At 41.9% G+C, this 17,438-nt stretch overlaps 1 protein-coding gene across 1 annotated transcript; it reads left to right on the top strand.

Annotated features, from left to right (window-relative positions):
* Nucleotides 1-11,019: 11,019 nt before the first annotated feature.
* Nucleotides 11,020-17,303, top strand: dusp5 (dual specificity phosphatase 5). Its single transcript, XM_040147024.1, has 4 exons — nucleotides 11,020-11,505; nucleotides 12,560-12,699; nucleotides 13,388-13,607; nucleotides 16,043-17,303. Exons 1-4 carry the CDS (start codon nucleotides 11,142-11,144, stop codon nucleotides 16,447-16,449), a joined length of 1,131 nt encoding a protein of 376 aa, XP_040002958.1. The 5' UTR covers nucleotides 11,020-11,141; the 3' UTR covers nucleotides 16,450-17,303.
* Nucleotides 17,304-17,438: the final 135 nt, after the last annotated feature.

The raw sequence follows: 17,438 nt of genomic DNA, 5'->3' as shown, positions 1-17,438 counted from the left end.
AGAGGGGAGGATGGAGAGGGGGGAAACAGGCTGGACAACAGGGGACGAGAGAAGAGGATGTAAGTAAAAAACAGAAAGGGAGGGGGGCAGACAGACAGAAAGAGGGAGGTGTGGGTGCAGGAGTGACTCTTAAGTTCCGGTCTGTAATAAAAATTTTAAAAAATCCCTCATCTTGGTGCATCTGCGTGGGGGAGGGTTTCTGAAATGGCTTCCCATGAAGGTCACATACTATTTGTTTCCATGATGAGCCACAATCCTATTGCCAACTCTATTGTGTTTAGATTGTGAAGTAAAGCCCCATTGTGAGGTAAAACCCCAGCTGGTTTGCAAATTTGTAATTTCCCAGAGGAATAAAGACCACATTTGCATGTCTGGATGCCTTTTTACATTTATTTTTAAGATGCTGTTTATTTTTTCATTTGCTGTTTTATATTCAAAGTGTTGTATTTGTTGTGTTATAATATCTGTAATCTTCTCTAAATGATGTCTTGTTCTTTACTGTGTAATGCCTCACTGTACCCACTGGGATCATTTTTCAATTGTTTACTGAAAAATTCCTGTCCTGTTCAGATGGTGAGTCAAATTAATGTCATCTGTCATGTTTACTGTAAACTGTCAGGAACTTGTGGTACTGATGTGATGTTTATTGTACTGTGCTGTACTTGCTGAGTCAAGTGAATCTGTTTCATTCATAGTGAACACCACAACATGCTTTGTATTTCAGGTGATCACTTGCTTGATGGTTTAGAATTTAGACGGAATGTAAGATGATGTGTCATTGTTTTTTGTTTTTTTTAACTTTAAGATGCTTCTTCATCCAAGGCCTCAGTCATAGACTATAGCCTCACTGCTTGCACACTTTCACCTTTAAAACACACACACAGCTGCAGATGCAAACATTCAGTTGTCTGCAGGAATGTTTTTGCGCTCGCGAGAGATCGCACTTCCTTAACAACAAAGGCTGGTTTGCCAGGATATCGGGAAAGCCTCAGCAGATGCCGAAGGCTGCTTTGCCTGTAAATCAGATTGATTTTCCCTGAGCTTGTGTTAGCTGACAATGCCTACGAAGGCATAGAAAAAGGAACTAAAGCTCCCAAACACTGACTGGCACTATTTCTGAAAACTTTTCAAAGCTTTTTGAATTAGCTCTCCAACCTTGTGGCTTAGTGGAAGTCCTGGGTCCTGGGTTATGGCTATCTGAAACTCTTTCAACCTATTATGTGTTTATATTTCTTTTTTTTTTTTCATATTTTTACTTTTATATTCATTTTATATTTCACATCTGTGTATCTTATAATTTTATACATGAGTAGGGGTGAACTCTGCCAAGTTCACAGACACTGTGACTGGAATGATTTCTTCACAAAGGCAAGGCTAATAAAAACTTTCACTTCCAGGCCTCCTGCACTCTTTTTTCTCCATTCAAACGAGCTTGATGTACACTTCTATACATCGTGCATGTTGATAATCCACCCACCACCAAATGCTTTAACTGATATTTATCGCCTCCTAAAAGTAACATTGACACCCTCACAGAGGCTAACACCAGCTACATTTTCAGTGCTGATCCCGTGTTTATTTATCTTCTGGCTTCTTTCTTCCTTCTCTTCTATGACCCACTGTGCCCAGCGGAAGTGAAGCCGGATAAAAATAAAGTGACATATATGTATATTTATAGACACTGAAACGAGTGAAAAAGCAAAGCCGGAGAGGAAGGCAATGCTTTGCAGAGGCATTGTTATATATAATGCTGAGAATGTGTTAGAATAATGCAAAGTCTGCAGACAGAAGGGTGACTGTTTTCAAACACTTTCAGCTTGTGCTCATACTCTCAACTTGAGAGGCCATGAGGCTGCAGTGCAGTTGCATTTCTGGCCAGAGTTTACACGTCCTGCTGAAACAGGATGAGGACAAGTGAGCCAGTTTAGCAAAGAAAAAGAAAAAGGCTCCATCGGTAGAGCTGTGAAGTGTGTGCTGTACAAGAACAGACGGATATGAAATATACAGCAAAGATCAGTTTTCTTTTGTTTTGAAAATTGACTGGCCATATGCGAGAGGCCAGAATCTTTCTACCCTGCTCTCAGCTAGAATAGAGCACAGTGCTGCCAACAAACATTTAGTATTGCAACACTTTTTAAGTGCAAAAGGCCAGTTACACTATTTTGTGTGGTGATGTATTACCTTATCACCACATGTTTCCGTTAGATCTCTGCTGTCAATAACTTACTCATTTCTGGGTAAATAGCACGGATAAAGGACACAAATTCGTGACACATTGGGTTTTAATGGGAAATAGTTCACTGAGCCGCTTTTTGAGATATGAATGTGTGTAAGTGTGAGTGTGAAGCGGGTGAAGAGCGTGCACTCAGCTTTGATGGACTGTCATCTGTCATGGTAGCTTTCACAGATCTGCATGCATACTTGTGTTATTTTAAGAGATGTGATAAACGTGGGCTCTTCTATAAAAATCCCCCTTCAATAACCAGGTCATGCTGTGATTCATAGTAAAGCACAGTACAGAATGTGATCCTGCTTTCCTTGGAGTTACGACATCCTGAAATTTGGAAATGCAGTCTGTTTTGTGCAACACCTTGACACAAAGTGACAGCATTGGTAAAAAAAAAGGAATCTCAGGTGGGTTTGTTTTTCTTTACATTTAACACGTCACAGAGCAGCACGACAACGCCTCCAGCTCCACAGTGAATTCCCACAGGACTCTTCCCTCTACAGCATAAACAGGGGAAGCAAATTTGTCACCACCTTAGGCCTCAACAATGACTTGGAGCAGGGAAAGAATGAGATACCTTGTCTTTAACCTGCCTAACACATACACTCTCTCTCTCCCTCTCTCTCTCTCTGTCTTTCTTTCTCTCTCTCTCTCGCCCTCCTTGTCTTGCCAAAGAGTTTGGTTTGCCTTGAAGAGACATGACATGACGGTGAGCAGTGGGTGGAAATGGGGGGGTGGGGGGTGGGGGTGGGGGGTGGTTGAGGATGAGTCAAGCCTTTAAAGCATTTGTGTGTGTGTGTGTGTGTGTGTGTGTGTGTGTGTGTGTGTGTGTGTGTGTGTGTGTGTGTGTGTGTGCGTGTGTGTGAGCGTCTGACTGTGTGTCCAGCATGTGTCATCTGGGCCATCATATCATGACTTGAACCCAGGAATACCAAACATTCCTGCCTCATGTTGAATTTGGCAGCCACAGGTTGACTGGTGCACTGGATGCGATATGATTGGAATGTGTGGTTGCTCACAATGCTGACGTTTGTTGTTGCTGTCTCAGATCATGTGCAGCATAAAAAGAACCAACATGTGCCAACATGCCATCAGCACTCCCTGATTCCCTATAATGATATTACTGAGAAAGCCATCGTCGTTAATAATGTATTTCTGCCAACAACACTTCTGACACACTGACGCTTTTTAAAATTATGACTGTTAACATTTACTTGTAATGTTATGTACTTTATTTACTGAATACTGTGCTTGAGATAAATGAGAAAGATCTTAAATGTCAACTTTATTCTTTTTTTCATTTTGTTGAGTTAACTTTATGACCATTACAACTAACTTCGTCAGGAGCTTTCCTTACTGGGCTCATAATGTAGGGCAGAAAGATATTGATGGAAAGTAAATAGATACATTTACTCAAGAGCTGTACTTGTACTTTACTTGAGTATTTCCATTTTATGCTACTTTTCTATGACATTTCAGCAGCAAACTGAACCTTTTCCTCCACATACAGACATTTCCCCTCTAATCTTCTCACGTGGTTTCATTTAAATGACTGTTGAGATTATCCAGTGTTCCACAAAAAGCAAAGACTAAGGAAGAAGTCAGAAAAATGAAAACAGATTTCCCAGAAGAACTTTATTTTTTCATCATTCCTCTGCCACGAATCATGTCATGAACCTCAGATTTATCTTTTGTCCCTTTGCAGGGGCCTGGCCCCCTTGGTTGGGAGCCTCTCAACTACACCACATTACTGTACATAAATTAGTTAAAAAATAGCTCCATCTCAACCAACAACAGTAAAATGCTGCTTACAAATGAGTACTTTTACTTTGACTGCTACTTTTAGAATTATTGCTTACATTTTAGTGATAATACTTGTGTACTTTTACTTGAGTTTGATTTTGACTACAGGACTTTTACTTGTAATTGAGTCCATTCACATTAATCTATAGGTACTTTAAATAAAGGAAAGGATCTGAAAAATACAAAACCCAACAAAGCATACTAGTAAAACCATCGTATAGATAAAACATTACAACAACTCGAAACACTATAAACACAAAAGACAGGCAAAAAACGAAATGTACCTTACAGGGCCAAATGTTCGCAATACAAGAGAAATCTACCAAAACGTATTAAAATACAAAAAATACCACAATCACTTACAAAGAAAACCATAAGCTGAAAACTAAATTACCTTAAAGTGCCAAAGGTTTACAATTTAAGAGCCAAATAGACTCAGGGAATGTACTTTAAAGAAGATATAAAAAAGAGAACATTTCCTCAAGGGGAGGACATGCAGGGAGAGAATGATATTCAATGACGTCCAGAGCTTTTGGTAAAGCCAAACTCTATGAACTGAAAAGAGAAATGGGAGAGAGTTTTGGTTTGAACCTATTTTGGTCTTAACTGTTATCTGCCACCAACAGTACTTGGAATATGCATTCAGAGTCCAAAGAGCTTTCCTTATCATCTTTATCGTCAGGGCTCATTGAAAAAAGTGTTCGTGCAAATCTCATTTTATATTTGGTTTATCAGACTTTCTTTTTAATTCTGTGGGAGACACTACCAGAAATGACTGTTGTTTTTCTAGTAAATGTACAGCAAACTATTAATGGTAGTTCTGCACCGAAACTCTTCTTTGAGTCAATTTTGGTACCTGAGTGGAATTCCAGCCTGCTGTGCTCAGTGGTCAGCTGAGGTGAAATGAGTAATGTGAGCCTTAGTGGGAAACCACATCATCATCTGGAGGCTCTGTCAGCAAAACCAGGAAGCACCTGTGCAGCTGAGTGGGGAGCAGTGGTGAGCGGGGGGAGATGTCCCAGCGAAGGCAGCCTATTGTGTTTGGGTGCTTTTTATAAGTCACATGGAAAAGGGACATTCTGGACAGGAACTGACTTGACGCACTCACATACCGTACTAATGCGGTCTGGCCAACAGTTATTGTCTGGTGTAAATAAAAAGTCTTGTTAGGAGCTGCATGAAAACAAGATACATATAGATGCCTGCAGTATGAAGTATTCTGTCAACAAATAATATAAAAGAATAAACATTCAGAGATTGAGTCAGCCATGCCTCTTATTTTATGCTATACATCATGGTAAAATAACCCTCAACAAAAGATGGTGCTGTAACTTGCAATCTTGGATAAGATGCATTTGCATTTACCTTTGGACATTTTGTTTCATGATAGTGGAGTTCAAAGGCAGGACACATTTTGACTCTGAAGTTATTACACAATAACAGTAAAATTCATGGCTCAGAATCACAGACAAATTGATCTCTCAAGAGCCACCATTTTGGATGAGTGTTCAAGAATGACACAAAAACAGCAAGAAATCAATCACAGATGAGGCAGAAAAACGGATTTTTCCACTGGAAGGAGCCAGTGGCCAGACTTCAGGCCAGCACCTTTAACTTCACTGGTAATGAAGGTATTTAAGAAAGCTGGTCAGGAATCAGCTGCTCTGCAAGGTCAAGGGTCTTCTTAACCCCCTGCAGCTTGCCTACGGGGCAAACAGAGGGGGGAATGATGCAACAGTCACTCTACTCAAGCTCACTGATGGAACAAAAAAATTTGCAATACTTTTATATATTGATTTTTTTCTTCTGCTTTTAATTCAGTGAAGCCCTACATATTGGCTGATAATCTGCTACATGTTTTAACAGAGTTCAAGGATGTTCTGTCTAAAGCGCATTTGTCCTCCTTAGGCTCCCCACAGGGTCCCCACTGTTCCAACTACTGTTCTTTCTCTACAACCAACAACTGTAGAAACCAATATAAGGACAGGCACATTCTTTAATTTGCAGATGACAGGGTAGTTGTCAGTCTGCTTCATGAAAAGGAGTCATCACATGTGAAACAGGAAACAATTAGGAAACATTCTCAAGACAGCGAGACAGTGATGAGCAGCAGCCCTCTCTTACAACAGAGGAATTAAATGAAAAAAAATCCCTCCTATCTATTCTCTCTTTCATGAATCTGACCGTTCTGCTTTCTGGTCAGAGATACGTCAGGTCCAACAAGTTCAAGTTGTCATATATCCCATGTGCAATAAGTGCTCTCATTTCTAGTACAACATAAACTGCCGCTCGACTCTTCACACAGCTTAGCGCCTTATTTTTCTCGTCTTTATCCTCTCTGTTGCTGTTTTCGTTGCTCTTAACAAGTGTCCTTACTGTTGAATTGTGTTTATAGTACCGACACTTTTATTGTTTTTTCATGTCTTGTGTTTTTATTGTGTCATATTTTTTGTATGTTTGTGATTTTATGCTGCCTTGATGCAAAAAGAATTTCCTCTGGTACGACAATAAAGATCTGAACTGAACTGAACTGAACTGAACTGAACTGAACTGAACTGAACAATAGACCAGAAAACAGTGCCTGAGGTTCTGCTTTTGTGATTCGTTGACAGGTTTGATTTATTTCTTGGTAGCACAGGAAACTGCATAACTACTTACTTGAAATCGGTTAAAGCAGTGGAAAGCATGTAGTAAACCAAACAAAAACTAAACTGCAAGATTTCACCATGATAAAACTCTCAGAAAGCATTGAACATCACTAATTGTTGACATCTAAAATCTTCTTGTGTTCATCCTCCTTTGTGGACATTCACAAACGCTCCGTACATCCTGCTGGTATTCTTTTATCCTTAAGGATTAATAACACTCACCTCACACTGAATTAATGAGAATGGTACAGGTGGAAACAAATGGCCATGATGTTGTGACTCGTAGTGTAAGACCAGTATTATAAACTGTGTAGAATTGCCTATGACACATTCAAATTGAATATTTGCTTGAATTTAGTCCACATGTTCGTCCATTTTCTAAGCACATCGTTTTGCTATCAGAGGATAGAGGGTTCTGCTGTTGATCATGTAAATCACTGTAAATACTTTGCAGTTACTGTACATTTAATGGTAAGCCCATCGAGAATTCTTGAAAACCAGAAAATATTAACATTTGAGAACCTGGAATCTGTATATTTTTGCTTAAAAATAACTTTATTTATCAATCAAAACAGTTGCCAATTAATTTTTCTGTAGATGAACTAATCAATTCCTCAACAAATTATTTCAGGTCTACTCCCTGTCATCCCACAGGGAGTTGGACAGTAAAACATGAGGTTTGTGAAGAGGATATGTTCCTCTATTTTCCACTGGTTCTATTTATTCTTGTGTATTTTTCCTCTTCTGTCTTGTGTGTTTTAATCAGCATTGGTCGGCAACAGAGGGAGCACTGAAATTCCCAAATTCCCATGCTTTCATGCTGTAATCAATGGATCCTAGAACGTTAGCCAAAAAATTCAATTTGACCCCTTGCGCGACTGACCCACTGACATCACCGCACAGATGACACACTTTGTGAAAATACTGTGTCAGACACAATCACAATCCTAATAAACAATCAGCTGACTACAGGGTTCTGTGCAGGTGGGATTGGGGCTGGCTTAAAAACTGCCTACCTGCTTCCTAAATAAAGTATATTAGTTCTACTATAGGGCCGCTGACGTACTGAAGGAATCCTGTTAGAGTGATATGCATAGGCTCACACAAGTTGATGTGGGAGAGAAGGAGGAGAGAGACCAGAAGAGAGACAAAGACAGAAAGGAAAAAGAAGAAATATGGGAGATATACAGAGGAAACAGAAAGAAAAGGTCTGAGCGCGAAGCCACTTGAACACCCATCTTGTTTATCTGGCTCAGCCATTGTTGTTATCTACAGCTGACACTAACAAACCCCATAATGAAATGAGAGCTTGGAAACGGTTGGTGGGCCTCCCTGCTCATCAGCCATGATGTCACAAGCCCAGATTAGACTGGACCATATGGCACGCTGCCTGCTGTCCCTCTAATCCTCAGCCATCATCCAGGCATCTCCCTACCCAACCCCAACCCATCCGATCTATCTATCTATCTATCTATCTATCCATTCAACTGGCTCTTTTTTCAGCCAATCACAGACTGGCTGCTAGGCGGGTACAACGCCACATGCAGAGTCCTTTCTCCGCTGCTGAATGAGACTGTCATGACCGAGAGGACTATCCATTGTTTTGTTTGTTATTGTTTTGTGTTTTTTTTTTGTTTTGTTCGTTTTTTGTCTGGTGTCCATCCATCTGTGTCTGTGACTGGAGCTGTCAATGCATCTGTCTCGCTGACTGTATATTTGTCACATTTTTGTTGTTCAGCGTCTCTTCGGTTTCTGTTTTGCTCTCGTTATCATTCCCACGCATTCAAGCGGCAGACACAACATGATGTAACACGTATTTGTTGGATTCATGTGCTCAAAGAGGCTCTCAGTACCTCTTGTTTACACTGTGTATACATTTCCTACGCATGGTTTGGCCCTTGAATCTCGAACTTTCGTCACACTCTGGGTGGGAAACTCTACCCAAAACCCCAAAATGATTTCAATACATACAGTATGTAATGGGTCAGAGATCTCATCTGATTAGATAATTATCGGGTAGGGGCATCGATCGCAAGATCTATCATTTACTACTGGAGCAATTATGTGACCCCTTGCTCAAGGTCAAGAAACACTGGCCACATCTCCTGCGGATTGGAAGTCATGTTTGAATAACATTAATACAATGTACAAAGAAATGGGCAATAGGTTTATTCAACTGAAAATAATACACAGATGGCATCAGACACCACAACAACTATATATATATATATATATATATATATATATGGAACCTAATACCATTCGATTCTTGCTGGAGATGTGAAGGAAACAGGACTCTACACTACATATACTTTGCACATGTCCAACACCTAAGAACTGGTGGAATAATATCTAAGAGATTATGTTTGAAGTCCTAAACAAAAAGTTCCAAATCTCTCTAAAACGGGACTCAGTCAATGGACTGTTGTGCTTATCCTTGGAGAAGATGTCAGTGTGGTGGATATTTTTTTTAAAGTTTTATTTCATCTCCCTATTTTATGAGTGAGTGTATATTTAGTTTTGATGGTTCTCCGATTAAGTGAATCGATCCCTGTCTGTCTTATTTCTGTGTTTACGCTTTCAGTAAAGTGTTCATTACAAAAAAAAAAAGAAAAACTGTCAAATCTTCAAATTAGCTAGTCATCCCAGGAGTAACTACAATGGCTGCTTGAATTCAACGGGGAAGTTCAATTGGTAGCTACAGTCACTTCAATATGTTGGAGGAATAGTTTGACATTTGTGAGCTTTGTATGTGCTGTTTGGCGGATTTTGTTCCCTCTGAATAGAGCCAGGCGAGGTGTTTCCCTCTGTTTCCAGTCTCGATGCTGTAGCATCACGTTTACCGTACAGGCATGAGAGAAGTATTGAACTTGTCTTCCAAAACTCAGCAAGAAAGTGAATAAAAGTATTTCCCAAAAAGTCAAAGTATTGCTTTAACCAAAAATATGATTCTCTGCACTCTTTTGAGAATAATTTGTTTTTAATGTGGTTTTGGCTTTTTTTGGTGGAGAATCTATGAAATGAATAATAACTGCTGGATACACTATAGTTGGACATGACTGTGCTCTTGCGCTCCCGGGAAGCATTCTCTACTGCAAGAATGACATACCTTGAATTCAAAATGGTTGCAGTTGGATTATGGACTACAATCCAAACACAAACGCATGCAAACAAGAGCCAAGCACAGGCCGGAACTGCGTGTTAGGATTGATTGCCTGTCATGTGAGTGCAGGGAGTGTGACGTTTAAAGCCGTTAATTCATTTGGGGGATTAGGTTTACACGCTGAGGGATATGAGGCAGGTTCACTGGGCTATACATGGGACAAAGCGGAAGTTAAAGGTGGCTTTTGTCGGCTCCCTGTCATCCAGCTACTGATTTCTTCTTGAAATCCCTCACATTACTGAGTAGTACATGGCAGATTGTTCATAAATGGCCTTGTGAGCACATGATATTATATGGAATTCTTTCATTTGCAATTCTATCACTGTAAATGTTACATTACGGAAGACCTGCAGTGTCTTATGGGGAGTCTGTGTGTTATTAATTTCCTACAGTACAACTGTAATTTTTTTCTGTAACATTCCCCTTAAGTGTGTGTGCGTGTGTTTACGTGTGTTTGTGTGTCAGTGTACAGTGTGTTCGTATATGTGTGGTACACAATCATAGGTTTATGTATACAGTGTGTGACCTTACCCAGATGTCATCATGGGGTCTGGAAAATTATGTTGGCCGTTTTTCACTATCTTCTGACATTTTGCAGACCAAACAAATAATAAATGAACGAAGAAAATACTCAGCAGTTTAATCGATAATGAAAATGTTTGTTAGTTGCAGTTCTGTTTTATGTTGTACGGTATCACTATGATTTTCCTGTAATACCGGTGTTTGGATTTACAGTAAGGTGTGTGTCATTTCAAGAAAGTCCTGTAAAGATTTGTCATTGTGGCCTTGATGTGTTATAGAGCAGCCCTCCAAAACATTGCACCCTTTTTTTAAGTCACTGGGATTTACAGTATTGTTTGAATAGTTAGCTGCAGCCATTCTATTTAAAAAAAAAAAAGCAAAAAATAAAAGCATCTCCTTTAAATGGTCGCTGAAGGTGAAGTGTAACCTGAAAATGAAAGGACAGGTGTGTGTGCTGCTAGAAGACACACCGTGAGCAATAGCTGAATCCAGCGCACAGCAGGAGCGGGGCTTTTGTTCACCGGGACCGGGGGCGGGGTCACAGCCGAGTCATAGTTGTGGGCGGGTTTTTCGCGGCGATCACACCTCGCCGGTGTCCATATATGGTTCCTGACGTCACGCGCCGGAGGTCCCATTCACATAAAACTGATCGGCCGGAATCCCCTTGGAGGAAATGTAGGCAAAGACGCGCAAGGGGCCCCTCTCTCGCCCGTGTCCACCGTTCAGGAGTCATCCGTTTGAATTCTTTAGGCAATAATAACAAGTCCTCGGCGTCAGCATGAAAGTCTCCAGCATAGACTGCCGGCGTCTGAGGAAGATCATCAGGAAGGAGTGCGGGAGCTGCCTTATTGTGGACTGCCGACCTTACTTCTCATTCACGAACTCCAATATCAGAGGCTCCGTCAATGTCAATCTTAACTCGGTGGTTGTCCGGAGGTCTAGAGGAGGGCCGGTGCCTCTGCAGTTTGTCATCCCGGACGAGCGAGCCCTGTTTCGCCTTCGGGAGGGGAGCATATCGGCCATCATAGCTCTGGATGACCGGACGTCCCACTGGCAAAAACTAAAAAAGGACAGTGTAGCACAAATAGTAATAAACACCCTGTCGCATCTATCAAGCGGAGCAAACATCTGTTTCCTGAAAGGTGAGAGCTTTGGCAATTTAAACTGTTTTAATCCAGAAAGGGAGAAATAAAGATAGTCTATTGGTTTGCTTAGTTGTTGTTGTTTTTCTCTTTTTTTTGTAATAGACTATCCTGGCTTTAAAGACATATTTTATGATATTCACCACGACGGGTTAAAGCTTTACTTGGTCACCATTTTTCGTCAAACTATCGACGAGTGTCTTTTTATTCAAATGGTGTAAAATCTCTGAAACCAAACGTCACTTAGTTTTTCTTTACATGGCTCGATGTGCTGTTGTCTCACAGGGTTAAACTATAGACCAAGGCTTTTATCAGAATATTAATGTAAATACGTTATATTAATTAGACTCTTCATTAGTTGAGCCTCTATTATATGGGGAATGGAAATGGAATGGGTTGGAAAGAAATTATTGTCCACTTCTATATCAGCGAAACCCCCTTTTTTATGATCAGATTCGGGTGTAGCCCACGTGTTTTCTATTTTATTACTTTATTCATAATGACACACACACTGTGGCAAAGAGCCAAGTGTTTTGTTTTTTTTACACTCACTATCGTTTTCACCTGCGTTGAGAGCGGCCTGTATCTTTCTTTCACTTCTTGGGGAGATCAGGGTTTCAGGGTCTGCGTCGACGGAACGACTGAGTCAGTGCGCGAGAAGCGCCGGAAAATTGTCGGCGCGATGTCGATTTGAGAAAAGAAACGAAAAGAGGAGAGAAGAGAAGAACGCCGAACACCCTCCGAGCCATTTCTTTTCGCCGAGTAAATCCCTCGAGGTTGTGATAATGTGTTGAAACACATCCATTTCCGTCTGTCACCTCTGCGTCCTCAGGATGTCGGCCTAAAAGGATTACCGGTCCTTCAACCGCGGGCTCCTGTAATTAATTAGGCTCTTATAATCAGGTTATAAAGGTTATAATCCGGTGCTAAGACTGTTTCATAAACGCTGCCATTTCACAACATGTGTATGCGTGGGTCAGGGGGGAGCGGGAGGTATTATTCTAAGCTTGTTTATTACTGTGTGTGTGTTCATGGTTTTTCCTCTTTTGCTCAGGAGGATACGAGAACTTCCACTCTCAGTACCCTGAACTTTGCACTGAGGTGAAAACCATCGACCAGAGCGGAACTGAAACCGAGAAAAGAGTCAACCCCCACAGCGAGAAGCTTTCTCACCACAAACCAGATTATGATCAAGTACGGAAACACCCTTTACAATTCTCACATCGCCACAGGGCACACTTCCACTTTCAGTTTTTATTTTTAACTTTATCAAGAAAAACAAACAAACACACACACACACACACACACACACACACCCAAGCCCTGCTGACATCACAGAGACTGGCCCATCAAAACATTTTCTCAACATACATGGTAGGATATTCTCTGACCTTCACTGCTCCCCACCATCTCCTATTTGGCTCAAAAGGGGAAAGACCACTCACTGATGCCCGGCTGACATCAGGACGCCACATAGAGAAAAACTCTCTTTCATCGCTGACCTTTCTTCTATAACCTCCACTGCCCAAATAGAAAGCATGTGGCTGCTTCACATTTCAGAGCACCCTCCGCTGTGTCCGCGGTTGACATATTGTTGGTTATTTCACTTCACAGTTCACGTAATGCCTCCGGCTGCATGTATCCATGTACGTTTTGTGTGCGGATGAACATAATATTCTGCTTGCAGGTGCTTGGATGTTGTGGCTTGGACCATGGGTCAGTTTTCTCAGGGATGCATTAAGGATGGGTTAAAGCAGATACATCAAGGCTTGGGGCCCCATGTTATGTCTTGTTAGAAGGCCGTGTGTTGTAGACTCTAGTCCTTATCTGCATGTCTCTCACGTCTCTGTTTTCTCCTTTCTCACCCTTCTCCCGCTCTCAGGGTAAACCTGTGGAGATCCTGCCTTTCCTCTATCTCGGTAGTGCCTACCACGCCTCCAGACAGGACTATCTCGGCGACCTTCACATAACGGCCTTGCTCAACGTGTCACGCAGGGATCTGCAGCCGACCAAGGGCCACTATGACTACAAGTGGATCCCGGTGGAGGACAGCCACATGGCCGACATCAGCTCCCACTTCCAGGAGGCCATAGAGTTTATTGGTGAGTTGAAGGGAATGAACACGGTTGTGCCTGTCTCTCCTTCTCTTGGGGACACCTCTTTAACTATTTTCTTTTTCCCAGGCTTTGCTTCCAGATTTGTGTCAGGATGGTGTAGTTCTGTTTATAAACCTATAAAATATCTGATTAATTCAGCTTAATACTCAAAGTAGTTCACTCACTCAAACCAGCTACAGAGGGAAATAAATACACCACCACCAAGATGGAGTCCTTTCCGGGAATAACATCAACTTCGCCGTCTGTATATTTATAGTGCAACATCACCTCGAGGAGTCTAAAAAATACTAGAGCTGAATTAGAGGGACATCTATACATAGGTGTGTTTATTTTAGAAATTCTTTTTCAGATAAGGCCCCTTCATCGCTGCCTCTCACCTGCTGCCATTCACAAATAGAGGGCTATAAGAAACCCAGCTGTAATCAGTTTAACTTGACTGCCTGCCTTTAACCTCCCCCCAACAACATATCCAGCCAGTCTGCTTTCATTCAGGATTTGCTCTCTTCCCCCTTCCGACCCCCCTCCCTCCTTCCCACCCGTCTTAACTTGAAAAAGATGCTCCCATGCCGTCACCGCCTCCGAGGCCTAATCTCAGTGGCTTACTCTGCCGGGTGTGGCCAGTCAGTGTGACAACTGGGTGAGCTGTCCGTGTTTAGTAATGGCAGGGTGGAGGAGGTTGGGGGCTGACTGACACACTCAAACACACAAACACACACTCAGAGTTGTTTATGATGGTTGGGTGGAGGATGAAAGCTATCTGACTGACACACAAATAGAAAGCACAGTTGCTGGTTGTTTACAGGAGGGAATCAGTGATTTACTTGAAGGCAGCAGGACAGTGAGTGTGTTTCTGAGGAAGAGGGGAGTGTGTGGGAGAGGAGAGAGGTGCTGGATAATAGCAGCAGCAGCAGCAGCAGCAAAAGATGTACACAACGTGCTGGTGGCTATTTATAGCCAGGCATAACCAAGGACAAAGCTCACCCACGAGCAGCTTGGCTGGCCGGTTTTGAGTGGCTGCTATTGTTGGTACTGAGTGTTGTTTAGGGATGCAGCCTACATTTAGGGTTACATAAGGCAGCAAATTGTTCCAGGGGCAGGTTTAGCCTACATTCAGGGAGGGCCTCCAAAATTCATCAACCATGCCAAATGATTAGGAAATGTGGTTCACACAAATCCTCATCGAGCTGCTGCTGGTCCCCAAACGAAAGTCAATCTCCCATCAGCAGCCCCTCTGACCTTGTGACAGATGTACAATCGGGGAGGAGATGATAAACATTATTGACCTCCTGGATGAAAACAGCTGCTGAAGCGTGTCATGACATCTCCAGCCAACGCGCCAGTGCAACGCTCAAGGGCGGTCATTAAAACACCCACTGCTGTCACTGCTGTTTTTTGTCACCCTTCTTCCATCTTGTCACATCCTCCACTCCAGATGGGAAGTTCATGATTCATTCATGTGGTTTATCAAGGATAAGAGATGTCAGAAATCATCGTTGTCCCCCCTGCAGTGGCTCTCAGGACCAGACAAAAGTGGCCCTCAATGTTTCTATTTAATAGAGAGAGAGCCAGACATGTGTAGGTGGCTGCAGTGGCTTTGTGGTACTAAGTGTCTGTAGGTGGATCAAACTTACACATGAGACAGACGGAAAGAGAGACAGGTATATGTAAGCAGTCGTCCTAAGAATTGAACAAAATCTTGAAATGCCTTGTGAGCGACATTTATGCCGATGAGAGAAAACAGATTTTTGTGTGGGCATTAGAACATTCAGATTAGTTTGTGGGAGTGCTGCAGCTCTAAATTAGAGCACACATCTCTGTGCCACAGTGAACTTTGCGGCAGCGGCACCCAGCGCCCCCATGGTAGAGTCGGAGAAAAAAAGTCTCATGTACAGCAGCGCTCTGACTCAGACAAGCCTCACCAGTGTATGTTTGCAAAACTGAAAGTGGTACAGGATGCGTGTACATCTCTTTGTCCCTGGCAATGAGGTTTGTTGAATGGGTTGATTTTCCTGTTGGTCCATAAATCCTGGTGCTGTTTGTGTGTATGTGATCAAAAGAAACTAGATAGGATGTGCAGAAAAGTCCTCACATTAATTAGTGGGTGGGAGTAAGGAGGAGGTTGTGATTGGACAGTTAAAATGTGATATTTCATTTGTTAATGTTCACTGTTCAAAACTCCCTGCTGATTCATCGTAACCTCTCTACCACACATCTTGACTATAAAAATATCAATTACAGGCAGAGACAAACAAAACAAAACATAAAACCTGACAGCAATGGACAAACTGTTTTTTATTAATCAACGTGATGCAAGTTTGATTCTGTGCAACAATTTTGCTGATGATCACAGAAAGAAAGAAAAGCTGTCCCCCCATCTCGGCCCAGATTATTAACGCTGGCTTGTCCCCTTCTCTTTCCAGATCATGTGAAGCAATCTGGGGGGAAAGTCCTGGTCCACTGCGAAGCAGGCATCTCTCGCTCACCCACCATCTGCATGGCCTACATCATGAGGACACAGCAGCTGCGGCTGGACGCAGCCTTTGACATCATCAAGCAGCGCCGCGCAGTCATCTCACCCAACTTCAGTTTCATGGGTCAGCTGCTGCAGTTTGAGTCAGAGATCCTCTCCATGGCTCCGGCTCATGCTTCCACACCTGAACCAGCCACACCCTGCGCCCCGGAGTCTGCCTCCTTTTTTGCCAACGACTTTGCCACCACCTTCAACACCAAAAACTTCGAGCCATCTGTGATCACCCTCCCTACCTCTTATCTGCAGTCCCCAGTCCACCACCAGTTCAAACTGAGCCCAATAACTGCACTGCCTTAAAATGAACTGTGACTGCTTGTAGTCTTACTTGAAAAATAAAAAATTAATGCTCTCTGTGTGCCTGGTGTTGAAACCAGCAGAGCAGATAGACTGGAGATCAGCAACATTAACAGAGAAGAGTCAAGATAATAGTGTTCTGTTCATGGGATTGAGACCTATGAAATGAATGGGCTACAACAGGCATTAATGCTTTTTTCCTGGCTTCTGAACTGCAGAGATGAAACAACACAGCACAGCGATAAACTGCAATATACATGCCTTAGGTTGATATTGTGATTTATTTGCCTATTCACAAATAAAGTCATGCATTTAAACCTAATTTATTTGAAAATTACAGTCTGTCTGATTTTTCAATAATGTGGATGTTAATATGTGTTTAATAAATGTTTTCACCACAAAAATAAAGTTGTCATATTATCATTGTAGCATTGTTGGTGGATCTGTAACTGAAAAGTCAAATGGGATTGTAAGTGGACTTTTTCCACATAATTTACTGCGCACCTATTCACAGAGGATGGGGGGGTCAATACTACATTTAAAAACCTCTTTGATATCCAGTCTTACATTCGATCAGGACAGACAGAACAGACAACAGTGACACCTGCAGTGACTTTGAATTGTCCTGAACAGATTTAAATAAGCCGCTGCTTGTATTTATAGTTACAGTCAGATACTGCATGAGCCCAGATTCTTGGTCAAGTTAGTATAACCCAGTGCGACCTATGAAAACTATGAACCAAGAAAACTTGGAAGTTGCATTAGATTTTGGAACTAAAAACTAAACATTCCAACTGCAAACTGAACAACGTTATATTTTCTAAAGACATGATAATCCATATTGTTTAGTAATTATCAATAAACAGCTTTTGTCGATCAACAAGTTCAGCGTCTACCTGACTTCTGTTTGTACACTGTTACGATAACGCTTTCTACTATCTTCAGTCTTTGGCGCCTAGACGGCAGCCAGCTAGGCTGTACCAACTATACAA

Source organism: Xiphias gladius, chromosome 15, assembly GCF_016859285.1.
Source record: "Xiphias gladius isolate SHS-SW01 ecotype Sanya breed wild chromosome 15, ASM1685928v1, whole genome shotgun sequence".
Taxonomy (NCBI): Eukaryota; Metazoa; Chordata; class Actinopteri; order Istiophoriformes; family Xiphiidae; genus Xiphias; species Xiphias gladius.
The sequence above is the reverse complement of the archived record's forward strand: the minus strand, read 5'-3'. Positions and strand labels throughout refer to the sequence as shown.